The 23331-nt window shown below is 40.1% G+C and overlaps 3 protein-coding genes across 3 annotated transcripts; 2 read left to right on the forward strand and 1 right to left on the reverse strand.

The window, feature by feature from the left end:
- Window positions 1–64: 64 nt before the first annotated feature.
- cebpd (CCAAT enhancer binding protein delta) lies at window positions 65–1484 on the reverse strand. The gene has a single exon (XM_079648095.1). The coding sequence runs from the start codon at window positions 1266–1268 to the stop codon at window positions 393–395; it is 876 nt and encodes a 291-aa protein (XP_079504221.1). The 5' UTR covers window positions 1269–1484; the 3' UTR covers window positions 65–392.
- A 2567-nt stretch (window positions 1485–4051) lies between these two features.
- Window positions 4052–12998, forward strand: mcm4 (minichromosome maintenance complex component 4). The gene is made up of 17 exons (XM_079648530.1): window positions 4052–4168; window positions 5176–5253; window positions 5400–5558; window positions 6128–6291; window positions 6454–6555; window positions 6651–6746; window positions 6872–6967; window positions 7677–7815; window positions 8010–8230; window positions 8378–8498; window positions 8992–9251; window positions 9877–10242; window positions 10347–10474; window positions 11056–11263; window positions 11349–11577; window positions 11980–12113; window positions 12466–12998. Exons 2-17 carry the CDS (start codon window positions 5190–5192, stop codon window positions 12559–12561), a joined length of 2583 nt encoding a protein of 860 aa, XP_079504656.1. The 5' UTR covers window positions 4052–4168; window positions 5176–5189; the 3' UTR covers window positions 12562–12998.
- A 1699-nt stretch (window positions 12999–14697) lies between these two features.
- On the forward strand, window positions 14698–20006 carry ube2v2 (ubiquitin-conjugating enzyme E2 variant 2). Its single transcript, XM_079648920.1, has 4 exons — window positions 14698–14851; window positions 18001–18149; window positions 18876–19001; window positions 19168–20006. The coding sequence occupies exons 1-4, from the start codon at window positions 14836–14838 to the stop codon at window positions 19312–19314; spliced, it is 438 nt and encodes a 145-aa protein (XP_079505046.1). The 5' UTR covers window positions 14698–14835; the 3' UTR covers window positions 19315–20006.
- Window positions 20007–23331: the final 3325 nt, after the last annotated feature.

Consider the following 23331-nt stretch of genomic DNA (forward strand, 5'->3'; position numbering starts at 1 on the left):
ACTCCAGCTGCTCCTACGTCAATAAATATATATAACATGCAAAGACAATTCACAGACCAGGATATTTATGCACCTTTTCAGCAATTTTATTATAGATTCCATAAACAAAAATGTGTTCAAGGTTTCATACAAACTATATAAAAGATCATGCTCTGGCTCTTATACAAAGTTTGGAATTATAAAACATGTACCATATCAGGTATAACATCATGTAAATGCAGTGGTAAAATAATTTAATACAGAGGAAAATCCCACAAAAATATGGCAGCAACATCATATATTTTCCAGTGCCATTATGGTAAGCTTAAAATACATCTGGTACAGATGGTAAAAACGAAATGTCTGTTGAGGTATGTCTCCTATTATGCTCAGTTCATAGGATCATTGATCTGTCACCGTCTCTGTGCACTCGCAAAGGCGGGGTTGGGCATCTGCTTGAAGAAATCTCTGAGCCCGGAGAGCTCTCTGGTTAGCCCCTCGATAGTTTTATGAAGCTTGTCGTTATCAGAGCCCAGTTCAAGCAACTTCTGCTGCATATCAACGTTGCGCCTCTTCGCTTTATCCCTGCTTTTCCTCACAGCCACGTTATTCCTCTCTCGCCTCTGTCGGTACTCCATGCTGTTCCTGTCCACCCTCTTCCCCTTCTCTCTGCCCATCTTCCTCGGGGAGGATTTGGCCGAGCTGACGTTAGAGGCAGGCTCCGGGGTGGTGGGGGGAGTAGGCTGCCCGGTGGAGAGGAGGCTGACGGAGGTCTGTGCGCAGCTCTCGATCTGGGACGGTAGGGGGGAGGAAGACATCTCGCTGTCACTCCAGTCGGACTCCTGCTTGATGGGCGCGCTGAACGCCACCCTCTCCATCCCGCTGTCCGCCTTCCTCTCTGCGTACTGGGCTGACAGCTGCTGCATGTCCCCGGGCATCGCGGGGCTCTGCATGTTGTAGAAATCCGCCTTCTCCTGCTTCACAGTGTTGAACAGGTCCAGGAAGAGCTCGTCGTTGCACAGCTCCAGGTTTGGCACGGCTGTCATGGACTCGATATACTGGCTGAAGTCGATGGCACTCTCGTCATCGTACATGGCTGGCGCGGCGGTGCTCAGCTCCACCATGGTGCCGTCCTCGGCCGAACACTCGCTCCTGCTGCCCGGCTTGCAGACCCCCTGCTGCGGGGCGCACAGCTTGTTGCTCTCGTAGAAGTTAGCAGGCTCCATTGCCCAACTCATGTTGCATCGTGGAGACACGTAGTGTGAGTCCAGGCTGTATATGTCACACATGAACACTGGTAGATTGCCCACGTGTTTTGGGAACGATATAAACTTGTAAAAAAAAAGGCACAAAAAGTCGAGACAGCACTGCAGCTTCACTTTCTGTGCACACGCCCTTTTTCTTTGCTTTGTTATTAATATAAAATGTTCTTTGGTTGTGTTGCCCCTTGTTGTTGGCTGTCAGGCTCCTGTCATTGAAAACTCTTGACACTTTTCTGGGGCATCTGTACTTTCGCGCAGTGTTTTGTATTGTTGTCCCTCTGACGTCACATGTGCCGCCCTCTCACGAGCCAGTCAAGTCAAAACGGGGGTCACGTGGTGTGCTTTAACCTCCCATTTGAGGAGAGAGGGGCGTTCCGCTCGTGCCACCCCCTTTTCACTACGATTGTATGAATGGTTCAGAGTTGTTTACATACTGAAGCCTCTGGGTGTTTGTGACTTAGTTTAATTTGTAACCAGCTCTATTAATGTCTCACAAACAAGAAGGTTGTACTAACGTTAAAGTAGCACTGCAAAGCGTCTGGAATCAAAATGCAAATGACACAGTGATAAGTATTATTAGCTGAATGTACTTCAATGGTAAAAGTACTCATTGTGCAGAATATGTTCAGGTTTATTTTTATATTACTGGATCGTTATTACTTATGCATTAACATATAAGTGCTCTGTATGTTGGGTGGATTTATAAATGGGCCTACTGAGCAGGACCCAAGTGTCAGGGGCCCCCTTTGGCCTTGACCTACAACATTTATTTTGTAGAGAAGCGTACCAACCAGGAAGATATGCAATGACCAAAAAGACACATAAAACCACTACAAAAAGACTCAAAAATAACTAAAAAGAGGTTAAATGACAAAGACACAATAGGGCATCAGATACAAGTGATAATTAACAGATGTTCAAATACATTTCAGGTATGTTTTTTTGCAAAACAAACCCAGCAACTTCAAAATGTACCCTTGGGCTCTGAGATTTATTTTCAGTTTTTTGTAATCCACTTCATTTGAATTACTTGCAGCCCTAGTTAAAACTAATTTGACTAATGTGGTTTGCAGCAGTCGATTTACATACAGAGAGAGAGCAAATGTACGGAGGGTAACCGGACACACACGTCAACATGGATCACATTCTTAACCAATAAGTGAACTTGAACATCAACATGTTGTTACATACAGGCAACAAACTATCTGGTCCCATCTTACTAACGGGTTTCAAATCAGATAGATCAGGAAAATAGGAACAGATATTTTGTAGTTTTTTTAAATACAGATGTAGTAAGTGTTTATATGATTAGAGTTGCCATAAAAAAGTCTGTTTACTAGACTAATGTATGACAATGAGGTGTCTTTATAAGCTATATTTATTGGCATTAACATTACGAAAGCCTCTATTTACCCTTTCATCAAAAGTTATTTACATCATTACATGTTATCATATACTTTATCAACTCTTTAACAACCTTTTTACACCTTTGTGTGGTATTTATTAACTCCCATAATGCATGGACATTTACCACCTGTTTACATTAATCTTATTATTTTTCTATACTGTCTACTACAACTTTATATCACTTTAGTTTGTGTTTTATTTATAATGTGCATTTTTGAAGGGAACCAATCCAATATTTGCCAAAGACTGCTTAACTTGTGAATATAACAAGGAATTTGATTTTACAATAACCATTTATTTCAGACATATGCATTTTACAGGTATTAATCATGTGTAATAGAACTGAGATACTTTATCAGTTAATTCAAGTATTTTGTTTCTTTCGGGTTTATGCACTGAGTCATGTTTACAGAGCATTTCGATACCACTTTAAGGGACACATGTTCTAACACTTCTCGGAAACACTCCTTATGATTTCCCCTTCAGGAAGTGGCTGTACTTTTCCTCTGTCAAAGCCCTTTTTGAAATGAAACTACGCCACATTGTGGTCACTGAGCGTACTTGCAGTATTAAGTCTGATTTGATAGAGTAATACTTATTTGATTTGTCTCACCAAATAAAGCCAATACAATGCATTATTTTGATGAATCACTGTAATTATTCAATATATTTAAATTTCCTCAGACGGCTAATTTTTCCAAACAAATGCATTATTTATCCACTTACTCTTTAAAATGTTCTTACTTTTAGTAAATATTTCTCTTTTTACCTAAACTGATTTAAAATGGTTTTGAAAAGGACTATTTACAGCACCATCTGTCCCTTCTTTGAGTTGTTCAACATTTCGTCTAAAATAATTAATTGTGAATAAAACGAAAACAGCAGTCTTTTAAAAAAGGTTTTTCAAGTATAAAGTCCTTGTATTTTGTATAAAAACTTTGTATAATGAGTTGGGCAATCCCAAATATCTAAGTTGTATTTCATTTTTCCTTTTCATGATGCAAGTCTTAAACTCTTCAAACAGTGTATTATTGCTTTTTTATTAATATTTACAGAAATGTATTCACTTCCTGATCTGAGTAATGAAGAAAAACTTCCTGTTCTCAGGTGACGTGGTTTTGTCATGTATTTGCATTTGTTGAATGTTGTAAACTGTATCAATAAAGAAGAGGCAAAAAAATGTTCATTTATTGTTGGACCAAACCATATTAGCTCAAAGGGTATCCAAGAGAATAAAGCCACGTGCAGGAAAAGCATATCGTCATTTTAATATAATATAAATTAATACCTCTAGTTTAAATTGTTTTAAAACTTTGATTTAATATATTGAGACACTTAATTGTATTTAAATTAAAGCCGCGATCCTTTAATCTCAAAATGAACACCCCTTTGCAGTGGAGGAATCGGCCGGAAAAAAGCGAAGATCCTGGCTTTCTATTGGTCCAAAGTTCCCCGCGAAAATTACGTCACTCGCAGTTTCGCGCCAGTTCTGCAGCTATCGGACGTACACACACGAAGAGGTAGGATTTAACACCATTTACTTATGTTATTTCTTATTAATCTATTGATCGTGTTTAACGAATCATATTTTCTGTCATCACGCATGTTTGTGAGGATGTGCATCAGCTTTCAAGCTCACTTTGAAGTGTTAAATCATGTTAAAAACTGCATTACTTTTCAGCTCATTGTTTCTTCTGAGCCACATGTCAAATGGTGGAAAAGTTATTGTCTGGCCCAAAACCTTAAATTCAAGTAGCAAAAGCCCAATTCAATTATGTATTAATAAGGACTCAAAAACTCAAAATAAACTGTTATATTTGGTCACATATATTGAACATGTAAGTAAGCTTTTGCTACTTTTCTGAATAATTGGGAGTTGATGCATGAACACTTAAAAGAAGTCAGTGTTTTACCTTTTTTGATGTGATACTAGATAACTGTTTTCATTATACTTTCATTTAGATTAAACTGTAGCTGTCAATTATATTTGAAATGTATTAAATTATAAACATTGGATCATAGTGGTGACAAACAATATTAAAGACTGTTAAAGACTCCCCCAAACTCATTAACAATGAACTCATCTGGACCTTGTCTCACTTTGATGACTATATTTAACAAGTGTTTGTGTGGAGCAAAACAAAAGGGACAATAACGCTTTTTTTTATCTAAAGTTTCTGCAAGACTGAGCAGACTAATCTCAACAAAACTGCATGGAGAGGAGATACAATTTAAATTAAATGATTGAAATACAGTGTTTTACAATAATATACACCTGCAACAGTCAGCCTAGTAAAATGTTGTGGCTGCACCAAACAAAATAAACTTTAAAGTATAATTAAAGCTATTCTCCCATCTTACCTCTAACAGAAAACAAGACTGATCGAACAAAACAACCAGACTTCCATAAGTCAGTTGGCAGGTGTTCGAAATACATCAAAATCCTACTAGAGTTCTTGTTTTAGCTTCATTACTATGGCAGCCATTATTCAGGATAAACTTAATTTACTTTAAATGTAATCCTCAGATAAAACAGCAACAATGTCTTCCCCAACATCGACTCCTGGTGGCCGCAAACGAGAAAGGGACGGCAACCCCTCCACACGTAAGTCCATGTCTCTTTAAATCAAAGGAAATCTTTCTCTCAACAGTTTCTTGTGTTTTCAACTGATGCCACAGACTTGTCCACATGGTTGTAGGTGTCTGTGTGTACTGTTATAAAGTTGTTTGTGTGTCTTTGTGTACCTGCAGCCAGCAGTGAGGGCCCCATCTCTCCCCCCTCTCAGCGGCGCAGGGGCCAGGACTCCTCCAACGCAGACCTGATGCCGATGCCCACCTCCCCCGCCACCGACCTGCTGAGTCCAGCACCCCCTCAGGACACGTCTCTGTTCTCCAGCCCAAGACCCTCAGGTACCCATCACACAAAGGCCCACATTTAAACGAATAGTTCACCCGCTAAAAGTTCATTTGTATATCAATATTTCACCCTGTGTTGTCTAGAATTCTTCCAAAAAGAAGTTGAATAAAAAAAAAACTGAGAAAAGTCTTGTAATTTAAACTCAAAGGGAGTCAACCTTTAACAACAGATGCAACTATATCAAATATCTGTTTTCAAAACTTTCGCACACCTTGTGCAATATGACTGTTCGTACGGAAGGGTTTATAAAAGTGAGGATTAAGTGAAAATGCTTTAGTTTGGTAAGTAATGAGCATAAAACTTGATGAGACTTATACTGCACGTGTTGTTTGAGAGTTTGTAAACCGTTCTCTTTGTTGACATTGGTGTCATGCTAGAAATGTTTTCTTTGTATAAGAACTACTCAACCTTGAATTCTCAAAGTCATTTTATGGGTAAAGTATTCCTATTTAACGTTTTTTTGTTAATGGACTGCTTTAGCCCTATCCAGTGGAAATGCAGGGACTTAGTAATATTGTTTGTTGTTACACAGTTGAGTTAACTCCGGTGTCTTCTTTAACAGTCCTACCCAATGAAGTGGACATGAGCTCCCCTCTGATGTACGGGACCCCCAGCTCCAGGGTTGAAGGGACCCCGCGCAGTGGGGTGCGAGGCACACCGGCCAGACAGCGTCCTGATCTTGGGTCAGTGAGGAAGGGCCCACAAGTCGATCTCCAGTCGGAGCCGGTAAGAGTAGAAATCAGCAGAACAATGCTATCATGACATTGTGTTTCATTTATTGTAATTGCATCAGACATGATAAGAACGATATCTTGAAACCGTTAAGGTTGATGAACTTAAAACCACATTAGTTAATTCACTTTCTTTTCATGTTTTCTTTTTGTACAGCCAACTGCTGATGGGGCTGTAGCCAGTGAGCCTAACGCAGGCCAGAGGCTGGTGATCTGGGGGACTGACGTGAATGTCGGGACCTGCAAGGAGAAGTTTCAGGTACTTAATCTTGCATTTCAGCTGCTAGAAAATATGACTAATTCTATGTGCAAAGGAGTTAATTATTTGCATGCTCTGCGTCACTTTGCTTTCAGAGGTTCCTGCAGAGATTCATTGACCCAACCTCCACTGAAGATGAGAACGCTGGTCTGGACCTGAACAAGCCTTTATACATGCAGAAGCTGGAAGAGGTAGTGTACCTTTTTTACATCATGTCGATCCGTTACGTTGGTTTAAATCAAATTGCAATTGATGTTTCCTAGAGAGTCAGTTAAGGTCTATCTCAAATATGAATGTTTTTATTTCTGTGTCACAGATCAGTGTTGTTGGCGATCCGGTGCTGAATGTGAGCTGTCTGCATGTGCAGTCCTTTGATGCAGAACTCTACAGGCAGCTCATCTGCTACCCACAGGTCCTTTTTTTATTTTTAGAATGACCTCATGTGCATTATACAGTACATTTATACATACATTTGTGCAATTTCTATACGAAAAACCTGCACCATGTTTGCATTTACTTTTGCTAAATTCATAAATAGTGATTCATCCATCTCCGTTTTGGTCTTTAAGTTAAAATAATTGATTAAAAAAAAAACGGAGCAGAAATGTACCCAAGTGCGTGAACAGCCACATAATAATATGTTAGAAAGAGATCATACTCGTATAATGTTTTTTATAACATTTTTATATTATGCCTAGCCTTCTCAAAATACAGAACAGTATTGGTTTAAACACCATGCATGTGATACAAAAATGCCGGTGCCATGATGTCCTTTAAAAAAAAAAAAAAAAAAAGATATATACTTTTAAACCAATGTATAAGTGCTGAAAACAGTGAGAACTGACACTTGGTATTAATGTTTTCACACTTTCTACAGGATAATAATATATTTTATTTGTAGAGAGCTTTACAGGGTACTCAAAGACACTTTACATGCTAACATTCATAAAAACAACAATAAAAAGCCCACTTCAAATATATAAAACTCAACAACAACTACAGATTAATTTCATTTCTGAAAAAGTGAGTGTCCGTGTTGAGCTTCTTTCTCCTGCTGTTAAAGTTTATATTTCACTTTCTTGCTCTCTGTCTCCTAAATGTATCATGTGTTCCCTGTGCAGGAAGTCATCCCAACCTTCGACATGGCTGTGAACGAGCTTTTCTTTGAGCGTTTTCCGGACTCCATCCTGGAGTTTCAGATCCAAGTCCGCCCCTACAACGCCCTGAAAACCCGAAACATGAGGAACCTGAACCCAGAAGGTGTGTGTGTGTGGATTCATTCATTCACCCTACGTGAAGTGACATCACACTTTTCCTTAGGGCTCCCATGCCATGACATTTCATCCCACATTTAGAGTGGGAGATTTCTGTGAATATTGTTCCCTGCTTTGATCAAACGTGAGGTATCAGCTCCGGGCTAAAGCGTCTGTGTGCCTTATGTGTTGCCTCCACAGACATCGATCAGCTGATCACCATCAGCGGCATGGTGATCCGCACCTCGCAGCTCATCCCCGAGATGCAGGAGGCGTTCTTCCAGTGCCAGGTGTGCGCCTTCAGCACCCGCGTGGAGGTGGATCGCGGGCGTATCGCAGAGCCGGCTGTGTGCCGCCACTGCAACACCACCCACAGCCTGGCGCTCGTTCACAATCGCTCCCTATTTTCCGACAAACAGATGGTGAGAGTTCGGCAGGGTTGATAAAGGGACAGATTGCTTTCACCCGGCGACACCTAATCTCAGAATTTGCCGAGTGTTAATTAGGGACGTGTTGCTGTGGAGGTCATGACATCTGTTCGTGTATTGATCTTTCGCTTTTTACAACAGGTCAAAATTCAAGAGTCTCCTGATGACATGCCGGCTGGCCAGACACCACACACATCCATTGTCTACGCTCACAATGACCTGGTGGATAAAGTGCAGCCCGGAGACCGTATTAACATCACTGGTGAGGTTTCCTGAATCTCTTTGTCAGCCAATTACTGTTTTTATTATCGATTCTTAGTCGTTTTCTTTTATCGTGTGACGTTAAAATAGCACAAAGAAGTCCAAATTGTGCTTTAAGATGTTCCAGAGCTGAAGTATTGTCTTTTCAGGTAACTTTTTTTTATGTCCAACCCACTGCCCTGGGAGCCGTACATAATGGCAGCCCACTGCTCCTAACACTAGGATGGCTCAAATGCAGAGAAACCGTTTCATTACACACCTGTACTACGTAATGACAATAAGTTGGATCTTCTTCCAAACCCCAAATTACTCAAAACCTATTAAATGAAAAGCAGGAAATGGACCATATTTTCAAAAAGATCTTGAAAAATAACTTTACGCTTCGTTAAATTGGAATTGTGGCATTCTAATATAAAATAAATGTGTATTTTCTTTGTATATATATATTCCTGTCAATCATAGCCATCCTAACAGTCCCCTGAATGTCCCTGCAGGTGTCTACAGAGCGGTCCCCATGCGTGCGAACCCACGTCAGAGCAACGTCAAGTCGGTGTACAAGACTCACATCGATGCCATCCACTTCCGCAAGACAGACGAGAAGCGACTGCACGGTGTGGACGAGAACTCTGAGCAGAAGCTCTTCACCGAAGACCGAGTGCAGACGCTGAAGGAGCTGGCAGCCAAACCAGACGTCTACGAACGCCTCTCCTCAGCCCTCGCACCCAGCATCTACGAGCATGAGGATATCAAAAAGGTGTGTGAGTGTGAATGGAAGCAAGCCAAAACATGAGTGTTTTCTGCACAAGCACCTAGTAAAAAAGAGAGTTGCGTGCACGATAGGAAAAAAATTGAAATCCGAGACTGGGTAATAATGTTGACTGCAGTAATGTAGGTAAGCTAGTTTCAGGACTTTTGTGATGCTGACACTATGATATTCTTAATAATGGCTCACTGGGACACTTATTTAACTGGACACATGTTACTTACAATTAGTTTGACATTTTCAGGCATTATTGTAATGCTGCAATTTATGCGCAAATGAACGATGTTTTTAGTTTTCGCCGTGTTCCCGGAGCTCCCTGCTTACTTGGCGCTAAAAGTCTGCCCCTCACCGGCAAGTAAGAATGAAAAAATGAAAACAAACTTTCAATTTCTATTGCCCCCTTTCATATATTCCTATTCAAAGCTTAACTTATGTGCCTGGATAATTGAATGTTTTTTAGTTTAAATAACTTCCTTTGGGGGCTTTCCCAAGCAAATACAAAAATCTCTGATGGGCGTCTCCTGTAATTGATTTGATTAAGAGATTTTGATTGACAGCCTCAAACAATGAAAATAATGATGTCATGATAACCAAAATCCCCATTTCTGTTGTTCAGGGCATTCTGCTGCAGCTATTTGGCGGCACTCGTAAGGACTTCAGTGAGACCGGCCGGGGAAACTTCCGTGCAGATTTGAACATCCTGCTCTGCGGAGACCCCGGCACCAGTAAGTCCCAGCTGCTGCAGTACGTCTTTAACCTGGTTCCCCGCGGCCAGTACACGTCGGGAAAGGGCTCCAGCGCCGTGGGTCTCACCGCCTACGTGATGAAGGACCCCGAGACCCGGCAGCTGGTCCTGCAGACCGGAGCTCTGGTGCTGAGCGACAACGGCATCTGCTGCATCGATGAGTTCGACAAGATGAGTGACAGCACGCGCTCCGTGCTGCATGAGGTCATGGAGCAGCAGACCCTCTCCATTGCCAAGGTGTGTGAGACACATTTACAGGGAATCGTAGATAAGACGGAATACTCTTGTTTGTGATGTTACAAAAGGCCGTTTCTTAACCTTGTTGTCTTGTCTGTCTGCAGGCTGGAATTATTTGCCAGCTGAATGCCCGCACCTCTGTCTTGGCTGCTGCTAACCCCATTGAATCTCAGTGGAACCCCAAAAAAACCACGATTGAGAACATCCAACTGCCTCACACTCTGCTGTCCAGGTGAGCTCCATTACTCGGCACAGTCCCACTGACACACCGGAAGGTTTTGTACAGATTTTGAAGTAAAACGTACGCACTTTATAACCACTTTCAAGGTACTTAAACCAAGACATATCCAGACTCTGGAAGCCTTGAATCAAAATTGTTGAAAAGCAATTGTGAGAAATAAAGTTTATACAGTCAATTCTTTATTAAAGTAATACCGAATTCCTTATCACCCACAGCAATTAATGTATAATGCCCCTGAGTGTGTGTAACAGCTGATAATGGAGTCATGCATTTTAGTTTAGTTTAGTATATTTGTTTATAGTGTTGTGGACAGTCTCCATTAATCAACTGTCACAAATGGGGCAGCTTTAGCCAACATTGCTAATTTCCAGCTGTTGATAATAGACACCCTTAAAACCACAATATATCAACAGTTATGAATAGTTAATATGTATTTAATCATATCCTTAACCGTGAAAGCATGACTGTTCAAATTAATCATTTTCCTAACTCCATACGGATGTTGTCATACTTTTTATTTCTAAGGTTTAGTTTTATTAATTATCCTATTATTTATTTTTGTTCTCCATCAGATTCGACCTCATCTTCCTGATGCTGGATCCCCAGGACGAGGCTTACGACCGCAGGCTGGCCCACCACCTGGTGTCGCTGTACTACCAGAGCGAGGAGCAGATTGAGGAAGAGTTCCTCGACATGGCTGTGCTGAGGGACTACATTGCATATGCACGAACATACATCCACCCAAGGCTGAGTGAGGAAGCCGGCCAGGCTCTAATTGAGGTGTGTTTTCTCTGAATTTCCATAATTAATGATCATGATGGTAATTGTTAGCAGTGTTTAAGAGTTGTGTAATGTTGTTCATCAGGCCTATGTAGACATGAGGAAGATAGGCAGTGGACGGGGCATGGTGTCCGCCTATCCCAGACAGCTGGAGTCCCTGATCCGCCTGTCAGAGGCCCACGCCAAGGTGCGCTTCTGTGAGAAGGTGGAGACCATCGACGTGGAGGAGGCCAAGCGGCTGCACAGAGAGGCCCTCAAACAGTCGGCCACTGACCCCAGAACAGGATTTGTTGACATCTCCATTCTCACAACAGGTATTCAACACGAGGCATTGCAAATATTTGAATTGTTGGAACAGTTTGTGTAGTCAATGTGTGACATGACTGGTGGAGAGGTATTGAAAAAAAGGGACCCATTTTCAAAAACTGAAGCGAGTATTGGTAGTGTTTATGATGCCAACAAAAGCAGCTGACTGGGTGAGAAACATATTGAAGAAGTACATTAGATTTATATGTTTTTTTTATTATTAATTACAGTAACAATTACAAAAAATCACTGGGTCCAGCTTTTCAAGCGCAAAAATGTGCTGATTTACCTTAACTGATATGGGAGAAAACTGAATATCTTAGGGTGCAGGACAGTTAGCTGACCAATTTTCAATTTGAAAATGTCTCCTTGGGATTCCTTTTTATGAATGTATTAATTTGTGCTTCCAGGTATGAGCGCCACTGCCCGCAAACGCAGGGAGGAGATTGCCTCAGCCCTGAAGAAACTGATCCAGGCCAGAGGAAAGACGCCTGCCATGAAGTACCATCAGCTGCTTGATGATCTCAGAGGACAATCTGAAACTGTAAATATTTTTGATTTTGCCTTTCATTTACTTGAACATAATTCCATTACATTTAACTACATTTCCTTTTGAACTCCTGAGATGCTACGATTTCAGCGCTGTGAGAAAAGTGTGCTTATTTCTAATTTAGTTTTACAAGAGCAGAGGTTTTTTATTTTCTAGTCCATGACATTGATGTAAGATAACAGTAATGCATCTTTAGATATTGGCAAGCAAGTTAACACTGTTGGGAATAAAATGACATTAAAGGTTCTGAAAAGCTATGACACTATTTGGGATAAACAAGGTAATCATTCATTATACATTTTCAACACTTCCTGTAATGACTTCCCTCTTTGTGACTTTGCTTCAGGCGATCACTAAGGAGCTGTTTGACGAGGCGCTCCGAGCCCTGGCTGACGAGGATTACTTGACGGTGACTGGAAAGACTGTTCGTCTCCTCGCCTAAGGCACACCCTGCAATTATGTACAGTCCTTCATTTGAAATGCTATCCTGTGTCAACCTCTTCATGTGCTGTAAAAAGTATTTTGTATAATTGAACCACCATATGTTTTCTGGGCGTATTAGATGTTTAAATATCCGGCAACTTATGATCCAGAATAACCACATGACTCATTCAGACTTTGGTGTCTTGTTAAAAAAAAAGAGAAAAATAAATGAATGGAGCTAATACTTAGAATTGCTTGTATTTCATTACTTTACCTGTTTTCAAGTTACATTCTTTCTGTTTTTGTTTCATGGTCAAAAGCTCTTTTGTTCCAACTTGTACATTGTTATGACGAGTATTACGCCTGTCACTTATTTCGTAAGATGAATTGTCTTTGTAGCTTGCATTGACTACTTGTTAATAGAAGGAAAATAAAATAATGCTTACTAAAAAAAGATTTAAGTTGTTCCCATTATGTTTCCCTGAGTATCTTCAAAGTCGTTATCAAAAGAATCTGCACTTATGAAAGGTTAGATATATTTTCTCTTGAACACATCGCCTCATAACTCAGTCGATATATTTATTTAATATGTGAACTGGGTTCTCCACAAAAATGTCGATGTTTGATGGTTGCAACGGGCTCATTTTATGTTCCATGGGTCTTATGTTCTTGATATAAACATTGTAAAAGATTGTTAAGGGCTTGCAACGAAGTTTAATAGCAAAAGAACATGGGAACATGTTTTGAAATGACGTTTTTATGGTTAAAATTAGTTTGACGTTATTAATGGTAACGTTCTTGCTCGTAAATATGAGGGTGTAGGTTAAGGTTAGGAGAATAGCATCAGGAAGAATTAATCTGTAGGTGGGTGGTTTCAACATGGACCCAGGGAAAAACGCACTGAACATTTGACCTTGGGGAAAAACCATTGCTTAGACTTCTTTTTAAAGGTCTCCCTAATGTGTCATGAGAGGATATTGAGTTGAGGAACTTATGACCCTTGGCTGAGAACACAGATCTTCCCGTTGCAGCAACATACGTTTGTAGGCTACTAGTGAACCAGTGGGGTTTTTTTTTTTCGAAAGCAAGACACTGAACAATGGGAGAAGATGTGGTTTACTTTAAAAGCCTTTATACATCGTTTCAAATCTACAGCTGTAACATCTTTAAAGTTTTTGTTTCAGACTGATTAAATTACTAAATAGATTTCAAAGATTCAAGTAGGCTACAGTTTATATTCTGGTACATTTGAACATAATGTTGCCATAGTTACTACCACTGGCACAGTTCCATATGGCAGTCTCGCTTTAACTGATATTTTTTACATCCATCATGTTGTCTTATCTGTGACCAAGCAAATATTTACTTTTAATTGTAGCAGTTTTGGGATTGGGAATTGAAGAGGTCAAAACTCTAGAAACACTTGGAATCTAAAGAAGAACTTTTGTTTGGAGTTGTGCTTCTTTTTATGTATCTCAATGATCTGTCGTTTTGTGGCAAATCAAATTGCTTCATACATATTTTTTACAACCCTTTTTTGCCAAACTATTGCTAAAAACATATTGATCTGACAAAAAGGTTGTTCTATACTAAGTGTTGCTGAAGTTTTTACTTCTTCGTCCTAAACAGCAGACTGTGTTTTGTCAGATGAGCTTTTATACAGTTGATTTACTGTTAAGCCAATTTTCTCTCAGGCTAATGTGTGCTAATAAGCAATAGGCAGAGTAGAGATAGCTAAAGGAATTGGGGTCATGGTCAATCTTATCTTCCCTAGATGTAGGCTCCTATAGCCTATGTCACATTGGTTAGAAGAAAATGGTCCGATGTTCCCCAGTTCTACGTATGTTATTAAGTCCGAGTTATAAATGACGTGCTCTTCCACGGCCTATGTTCTTGAGATTGATACAGCCATACAACTGTATGGAGATATGGCAAGCATGGGAATATGAATAAGGATCCCATGTTCCCTACTCTACATGTGTGCTCTAGGATGCAATGTTCTGAGGCCTATGTTCCCAATATGTTTATGGGACATCATTTGGCATAACAAAGGGTCTTAGTAGTAACTTAAGTTATACCAATTGTATTGTCTACGAGTTCTAGAGATTCTACAAACCTGACACATTTGACCTGAAAACAATGGTAAAAAAAGTCTTAAAGTTAGTCCAGGTTGCTTGTGACAGTGAGATGTGTGTGAAGCGGTTTGCTGTGAACACACCCGCCCGCTGTCTGCCAGATTTAAAGGCTGTGGTGATGTCATAGTTTTGTTTGCTTCTGGACTCGGTTGAAGAAGATGGCGGCCTCCTCAGGTTTGTGTGCCTTCAAACTAACCATATACAGCGACTTAAAGTGTGATAGAAAATGCGGACGCACTGTCATTTCGGGACCAAACGTGGCAACTAGCTCATAACAGACATTTTTACTTAAGTTGCGCGGAATTGTAACGTTTTCGTCAATACCTTCTCTTCGCGAAGCAGTGAATATCACGGGGGCCATATATCCCATGGCGCTAGCAAATAGCTTGCTCCGTGAATTGGCTAAAATAGCTTAAGGTGTAGCAAATAAGCGTCATTAATGCATGTATTGGCTCCAATGTTTCGCAAAGAAGACCTCATATATTGTATTATGTGTTGTTGAAGTTTAATTGTGCTGTAGACTGCCTAAATATCAGGATTGTAAACAACCGCAGACAGTGCTAGCTATATTTAGCTAACTTGGCAACTACTACTAGAATATTCCATGACCGCGAGGCAACGAGCGACGGTCTCGTTGTGTCCGGATAACTAAGTTTATGATCCGAATTCACTTATTACCATGTTGTATTGGCTGTCCAGACACATGTCCGTTGTGTGGATTTATAGCAATTGAGTTGCATTAATTCAAGTCTCAAATATGGTGCGGCGGTTTTGGATGGCTTCTCAGTGACACACCTCACATTGCAACAGCGTCATTGACATGTTAATAAAGAAACCAGTCTCTCTTGGATCACTGATCAGCACTTCGCTTGCTAACGTCACATTTTAACAGTTTATTCTCTGTACCTCTAGGAATAGATGCAGGAAATATATCAGTGTATTTAACGTTAGGTAGACGCTTGCCTTTGTTAGGTGTGGGAGTGTATAAACCAGATGCTACGCTGTTGTTAGCACGCAGTCAGCAAGTAGTCAGGGCCCATGCTGGAGTGCTCCGCGTAAAAGCGTGGTTGTAAAACTTGCAAAATAAACTATTTTGTGAGTTACAGAAAAACTCAATTATATTGATACGATTATTTATGATGTTTTTGTACGTCCTACGCAGTTTTTAAAGACATCTTATTAGTCTCACGGCGCAAAGATATAATTGCAAACTGGATAAACGGGAAGTAACTTCATAATCGAAACTACCTAGTTGGCTGATTCATTTTTAACCCAGCAAGGTCTAAATCACTAGTAGCCCATTGACATGAGTTTATATGAGGGAGTGGCAGACAGACGCCAACGAAACAATGACGGAGTGAGGATATTTGATTTTAAATAAATTGAATCATTTATTTTACCTACATCCTTTGATTATAGTCAGTCAGGCTAATATTCTTGATATAGTAATAACCAAAAGTGTGCCTATTTTGTAATTTTACTGGCGTTCTTCCCCCCCCCCCCCCCCCCCATACACTTAATTTGACATGTTTCAGATTTGTGTACCACCAACCTATAAATAATACCAAGAGTGCTTGGATGGCTTTTTGACCAGAACAATGGTGAAGGAAAATAAAACTATACAGCTCTAAATATACCCGAGAGGCCAACTCTGTCTTTTATCATGTGTGATAGTAGTGGTCTCTACAAAGCCCACTTTAAGACAAACTAGATCCATAACTCGATTCTATATGGTAGTTGTTTCCTCAATGTGCAGCTAATTTGGTTTGAAATAGTTTATACTGCAACAAACTCACAGCAAGTGTAATATTAAACCTAACTACAAAATATGATTGTATTTTTTTTAAGTTGAAACTTAATATATGATAATACAATCAAGAAATTATGAAATGGCAAATATGAAGAAATGCCGAACATCTGACAACGGCCAGCTATCCAAATGTACTGCTTTTGTTTCATGTTACACAAAACCAATACAAGGCTAGGAGTTGTATACTAAGCGATTTGGCATTGGCTCTTTGGGCTTTAGAACATTTGTAATGGTTTTAAACCTCCTTTTTTAAATGATAAAAGAATCAGCTGTGCTAACTTAAGCTTTTTTTTTTGTACTGCAGTTTCTTGTTAACAGCTGACGTATTCGCTGGTACCAGTATTCAACTGGTGAGCTAAAATGAGCTGCTAACATTGGTGTCTTCACCAGTGTTTGTACATTGATAAAGATGTGAAATCTTGAAGGGACTTGGTGAGAGAAAATGTGAGTGCCACTTAAGAGTCAATCCTTCATTGTGGCCGCTGCATACCAGATGTGAAATATTGATTTAAAATGTGGCTTGTGACAGCTCACTTTGATGAATGTTGTCTGAGATTGGAGGAGGCGAAATGACAGTTGGATGACGAAAGGGAACATTTGAATATTCTTTCACTGTGTCCTCTGCCTCAGTCCCGGGTGCTTTTTCAAAAAGCTATTTTCACTTTCCCTTTTGTGAATTTGTCTTCATGATTATGAATAGCAGCAGTTTTTCTTAAGTGCTGTCCCCTCGACTACTCCACTAGACATGAGCTGAAAGTAGTGTCTCATTTACAAAGCTGTGAGTGCCTCTCAGGCCGTTTATTTCATGCCAACATCATTTTCTAAAGAATGTATCCTGTCTCTTTTGCTAATTCGTTTTGTACGATGTTAATAAGTAACTACATATTTTTGAATCATTCATTACAAATTAGCAGTATAGGCCTAATATGCTCCATTGTTTCAAAACAACTGTCAAGACTGCATTTAAAAACATCTTTTACTTAAATATTCATCAGAACATTTAAAATGTTGAGTCATTTCTTCCAACCAGTGTTTCACATCTCAAACTTATTCTATTGATGCAAAGTGAATGCACCAACAGTGACAAAACACTGCCATAATGACGTTGCAGTTCTATTTTTAGAGGAAAGTCAAAACTCTCCAATCTTTCAAATTTTGTCTTTAAATGTTTTTGTCTGAGCAACAGTCTAACTCGCAAATATATTTAACAACAAAACAATACATAGAGTGGACACGGTGAACATTGTTTCAGCTCCATTTACTTTATTGATTCTTAAATACCCTTTTGCTCTATAGAACATGTGCCTGTCACAGTTTTCCAACGAGCCATTTGCAAAGGGCTCGTTTGGTCCGAGCAAAAGTTCACTGAGGCTCGCTGATGTGTTTGTAATTTGACCCTGGAGCTCTATGGCACAGAGGAATACGCAACAGTATTACAGGGTTTGGCTACAGAAAAAAAAACATATAATGCTGTCAAATCTGTTTCTTACAAATTCTGTTCTTGTTGTTCTAGGAGTTAAAGTTCCACGCAATTTTCGCTTGTTGGAAGAGCTTGAAGAGGGGCAGAAGGGCGAAGGCGATGGCACAGTCAGCTGGGGCCTCGAGGATGACGAAGATATGACCCTCACACGGTGGACAGGCATGATCATTGGACCATCAAGAGTAAGCAGAGCGAACTCAGCATAACTGTCATTCCAATGCAGAGACTTGTCAACTATAATAAAGAGTAGGGCTAAGCGATGTATCGTTTTAGCATCGACATTGCAATACGCACATGTCAAATAGGCGCATTGCAGAACATGCAATGCCAAGGTGTCATTCTGCAACGTTTTTGTGCAGCAGAAACAGGAAGTGTGCACGGTAGGTTTCAGACAGTGTATTGCAAGCGCAGCAGCACAGGCTTATTTTGGATCTCCTGGATCCCTTCTAGACGCTCCTTGTCTTCATTCACAGATGAGTCACCATATTTTAGGGTAAGCAACATGAATTATTAATATCACGACATGTTTGATCGTTGACTTTAACCTGGATTGATAGAAGAGTATTACCTGAATATGAAAGGGTCATGGTGAGTCAAACTTTTAATTAAACTTCTTGATTTCTTCCTCCTTAATCATTTCAGAAGAGTAGTCACAGTTTTAAGTTTGGTGCTCTGAAACCAATTGCATTGCATTTTTCAGGTGTTTTAAATGAGTTTCTATGCAAACAGAATTACCCTAATACATAGATTCATGAATTATTTCTAAATATAGCTTTTTGGGTCCTCTGGTAGAAATGATTGTGTCTTTTTATAATGCAATATGTAATGCAGAAAGCTTTAGTCCTATTCTGTGCAGACCTTTATAGATACTGTAACTGACTTGCATCTGTTTTTTCTCTTGTTTTCAGACCAATTATGAGAACAGGATATACAGTCTGAAAATGGAATGTGGACAGAGATACCCAGAGCTGTCCCCCAATGTTAGATTTGTAACAAAATTAAGCATGAATGGGATAAATAATTCCAACGGCTTGGTAAGTGTCATCATCACATATCAAAGAGTGTTGCTCCGTCTTATTATTTGTTGAGCTTAGAAATTGTTTGGCGTTGCAGTTCTGCGACGCTCTGATGTAATAAGTCACTGTCAACCTCTGTGTCACAATGACTGATCTGCTGCTTTGCTTTTGTCTCATCTCACAGGTGGATTCACGTAGCATACCAGTTTTAGCGAAATGGCAGACTTCTTATAGCATTAAAATCGTTCTTCAAGAGTTAAGGCGTCTAATGATGTCCAAAGAAAATATGAAGCTTCCACAACCACCAGAAGGACAAACCTTCAGCTCTTAATCGTAATGGATTGTTTCGACCCTCTGTCTTAAACCTTACTCTCTTAGAAATATCGTGTAAAATCATCAAGAGGCTCCCTTCACACATCAACAATATCGTCTGCAAGAGCAAGATTGGACTTTCGTATTGCATAGCTCATTAGAAAAGAAAATGTCCCTGCAGTTAAACACTGAATAGATAGTGAAAAGACAACAAGACCACAGTTATCTGCCTTTAATCAACTAAATAAATACTTTGACAATGACTTTTATGTTCGATTTGATCCAGCTTGACTGGGCTTGAAGAGTGAAGCATGACGCCACGCAAAGGCTGTTCCAAAGTCCTAATAGTTTTAAGTTCAAATGATCACTCAAGTAAACCGGAAGGTGTGTGTGATGGCATGTTCTGTAACTAATACCAGGCGAAGAGAAGCCACATTTTTGAGTTTGTTAGTCAAGTTAAGCACGTTCATTAAAATATCATGCAGATTGCTAGATATTGAACTGTGGCTGTAGTCTAAAGTAGTGTAACACAAAGATTTTTTTTTTAAATAAATATATCTGTATTTGACACAATACCAATATGTTTCTGTTCGGCCGCTCTTTGACTTGCAGCCTGTTCTGTTCTGAAACCCCTTGCATTTAACTTCTTGTGAAAATGACAGGTGTATGAATTTATGATTTTCTGAGATTAAAATCACTGTTGAAAAACAACAGCCCCGTGTTTTGTTTTTTTGACTTCTCAGCTGCACCAACATTTGCCAGTTTTCCCACAAGAGGGCCTCAGCTGACAAGCTGAAGCACGAGTCAAGCATTACGGTGTGAGTAAGCGCTCGCTGTCCCTGTTGGGCTGTGTAATGGAAACCAGGTTAATGAAACTGCTTGGTGACACCACACGGCAGTCATTTGATATGTGGCTGCTGCTCATTAGAATAATATAATCAAAATGTCATTCATTATGCTCTGCAGGTCTCATTTAGTGGCACATTTATTAGATTAACAAGCCTGTTCCTTAATGATTGATGGCCCGTTCAAGCCTGGTTATGATATATTTTCTGTTATCGGCTGGGAACACTGCTCAGTATTTGGTGGTAGATATCCAGTGAGGCAGTGAGAAGCTAGGGTACTGTTCCCAAAGCAGAATGTGACCCTTTGTTGTTGTGTTCTAGCAGTTTGATCAACAAAGTTTAATTAACTAAATGGCCTTTAAAGGGTAATGACTGCGGATATCTTCCGTCTTAAGTACACAGTTTGTTTTTCTCTGTTTTTAAAATAATTGTGTATTGCTAAACATTTAGTTGCTAAAGCATCTTTAAACGTAAGTTCATTTACCAGGAAAAATTAAGCAGGCCCACATTCTCTTAACTGGAAGAGTGTAGTCTGACGAGGGGGTTAATCTCGTACTTTGGTGGATTTCTGGCAATTTACATTCCTATTATCCTCTGGCAGCAGACTCAACTTATTTTGGAAAGATTAGTATGTGATGTTGCAGCCGCCAAACATTGATGAACCATCAGTCAAATCATTCCTTTGACATCATTTTTGTTCTACCCAGAGCTTGTGACATAATCCCAATATTTTGAAAAGCTTTTATAATGGATGTTGAATTTTGAAAGCCACTGGGCCTTCTCTGTAAGCAAGTACAACTCTATTCCTCAAAGCATGAAGGCTTTAAGACAGTGCGTCTGTGTGACATCTAAAAATGATGAAGTGTGGTAGCTCGCACATTCGACCTCGTGTGACCTCCTTGGCCATAAATCTCCCTCTCTGCAGCAGATTCTGACTCCAGGCAGCTCGTCTTGTCTCCTGGTTGGGTTCAGCACGCGTCTGCCAGCCACGTCGACTCCGAACAGAAACACTTGTCAAAGAAGCATACTAGAAAAAACAGGATTATTACCGGGGTCACTTGCTGTGTATTCATGCTCAAGACAGCTGACTTGCATAAAGATGAATAAAACCACAAAGGCATCTTGACTCTGTGTATTTTTACTTTATATGCATATAAATTATACATTTGCATTTGAAATGCAACACATAAACAGAAAACCTGCTTGCATTGTGAATTTGTGCAGCATTTGCATATCAAAAGTCAACATTTTTAAAATATGTTTCAAAGCTACATTTGCATAGGGTGAGCTTTGATGTGTTGCACTGGTATGCTTGACTGCTTTTCATGTCCTTTCGTGTCAGCGCTCTGTCCCCTAGAGGGCGCTCTACGCTCAAGTATGTCATCGGCAGACTCTGAAGGGGCTTCTGTTTAGAGGACATGACTTGTCATGAAAACGCAGCCACTGTGATGCTTCCAGGCTCAGTTTGTGCTTGCTGTCATTATTCCTTAGAAAAGTGACATGTTCTGCAGATAGCTGTAGGGAGCTACAGCCTGGCTGTTCGTAGGCTACTGTCCCAAAGACTCTCAGCTGGTGTCCCTATGTGTCCTTCTTTTGAGGCTGTGCACACTGCTAGATTACTAAGGCAGTGTTCTTACAATAAAGCAATTAGATATCTGCATGCAAGATTTCTCGTTTCAAATTGTGTGCATGTGGGTGTGAGATGAGTCAGTGTTTGCTGCGGAGGATGACCTTGCTCTTCCACAGTCTGAGCCAGATGAGATTTGACTTTCTGGATGTGACGGTTAGTATATGGGCTTAGCTTCCATCAGCTATACTCCCTTGCTTTCTTGTCGTTATATTTATTTTGTTATCCCTCACTCTTCTCGGAAGTTATGAATATGAAATTGGAAGTGGCTTGTGTTGCAGCCGGTTCACTCAGCAGCACAGTCATCCCAAAATATAAAAGACACCGCCCCAGGCTACAGAGGCTTATTCCTTTATGCTACACATGTATTTCCAGAGCAGACTTCTCCGAACTCTTTTTTGGATAGTCTCATTTGAATGGAAGTAGGAAATCCTTCCTTGACTATTTAACCTCAGACTAATCTGAATTTCAAACTCATGCACCTGCACTAAAGCACCAGCTGCATCTGCACTGGAAGCACTCAGTTTATTACACTTGTGCCATTCGGTTTCTTTAGAAGGTGCCATCCGGGCGAAAATGAAGAGTTACATTGCTTCGGGTGGGAAGGGACTGGGGGCAGAAAGCCGGAGAGAGAGCTGTTCAGTGATCTAAGATGGGAAGGAATGTGGTGAGGAGGACATACGTCTCGTCTGCCGGCAGACTCCTGGAACCAGGCCTCTGCTCCCAGAGCGCTCACCTTTTGCCCCAAAGGGCCAAAAGGTCAAGTCTTGCGTCTGTTGATACTGTAAAAAGCTTTGTCTTCTTTACGGCCACTGAAAGGAGAATGTGTCTGTCTTCCTGAGAAACCACATTTGTTACCATTCTTTAGGTCCTTGTCATAACTTATATTTGGAGTTTTAAAGAGAGGAGAGCCCTTATAGTCTGGTTGTTGATGAAAAAGAAGATCCAATATTAATAAATGTGTGCTTGACATTAAATGAAGGACAGTGAATTACACACTTTATTTTGAAGGTTTGCACATTAAATTACAAGTTTCCATTGTGGTACTTAATATGAAGATGGCAGGGAAAACTAAGAAAATACATAATTTGGTTTCCCATAAGCCAGAATTTGAACTTTTTTTACATTGAGGTGGTTTTTTAATTCCTGGCACCACAGAGGCCTAAACGAACACTTGGCATTAAACATTGGCAAGCACAAGTGAAAAACACTAGCTCCACTTCTGTATTGGTCTTTGAGATACTCAGGGGCTCTGTTATGAATATTATGTTCTGCACGTAGTTGTCATTTTACGGCTCTATCCTTCAATGGCAGCCAGCTAGGCTGTTTGTAACCATGCTATTGGTTCGACACGTTCTGAGGGCTGTCGTTTTTTTAAATCTGCTTTAAAGAGCAACTTGCAGGTTTTTTTTTTTACTACATTTATGCTTAACCTATTCTGAAAATTACAATTCAAAATGTTAATGCAGGATTTGATATGTTTTACAAGACATAAGGGCAGGAATTCAGAGGAAAAGGAGCCGTTTTGAGCTCTGCTACTAAAAACTGCTTTTTTTTAACGTCA

Source organism: Notothenia rossii (genome assembly GCF_949606895.1).
Source record: "Notothenia rossii genome assembly, chromosome: 9".
Lineage (NCBI taxonomy): Eukaryota > Metazoa > Chordata > Actinopteri > Perciformes > Nototheniidae > Notothenia > Notothenia rossii.

What these genes read in the sequence shown, in the direction of transcription:
- cebpd (XM_079648095.1), bottom strand. Translation starts at nt 1,268, where the DNA reads ATGTGTGACATATACAGCCTGGACTCACACTACGTGTCTCCACGATGC.
- mcm4 (XM_079648530.1), top strand. Translation starts at nt 5,190, where the DNA reads ATGTCTTCCCCAACATCGACTCCTGGTGGCCGCAAACGAGAAAGGGAC. An exon ending in CTCCAGCCCAAGACCCTCAG is followed by an intron (nt 5,559 to 6,127) that starts GTACCCATCACA and finishes CTTCTTTAACAG; the next exon opens with TCCTACCCAATGAAGTGGAC. An exon ending in AGCTCATCTGCTACCCACAG is followed by an intron (nt 6,968 to 7,676) that starts GTCCTTTTTTTA and finishes TTCCCTGTGCAG; the next exon opens with GAAGTCATCCCAACCTTCGA.
- ube2v2 (XM_079648920.1), top strand. An exon ending in TGATCATTGGACCATCAAGA is followed by an intron (nt 18,150 to 18,875) that starts GTAAGCAGAGCG and finishes TCTTGTTTTCAG; the next exon opens with ACCAATTATGAGAACAGGAT. An exon ending in TAAATAATTCCAACGGCTTG is followed by an intron (nt 19,002 to 19,167) that starts GTAAGTGTCATC and finishes CTCATCTCACAG; the next exon opens with GTGGATTCACGTAGCATACC.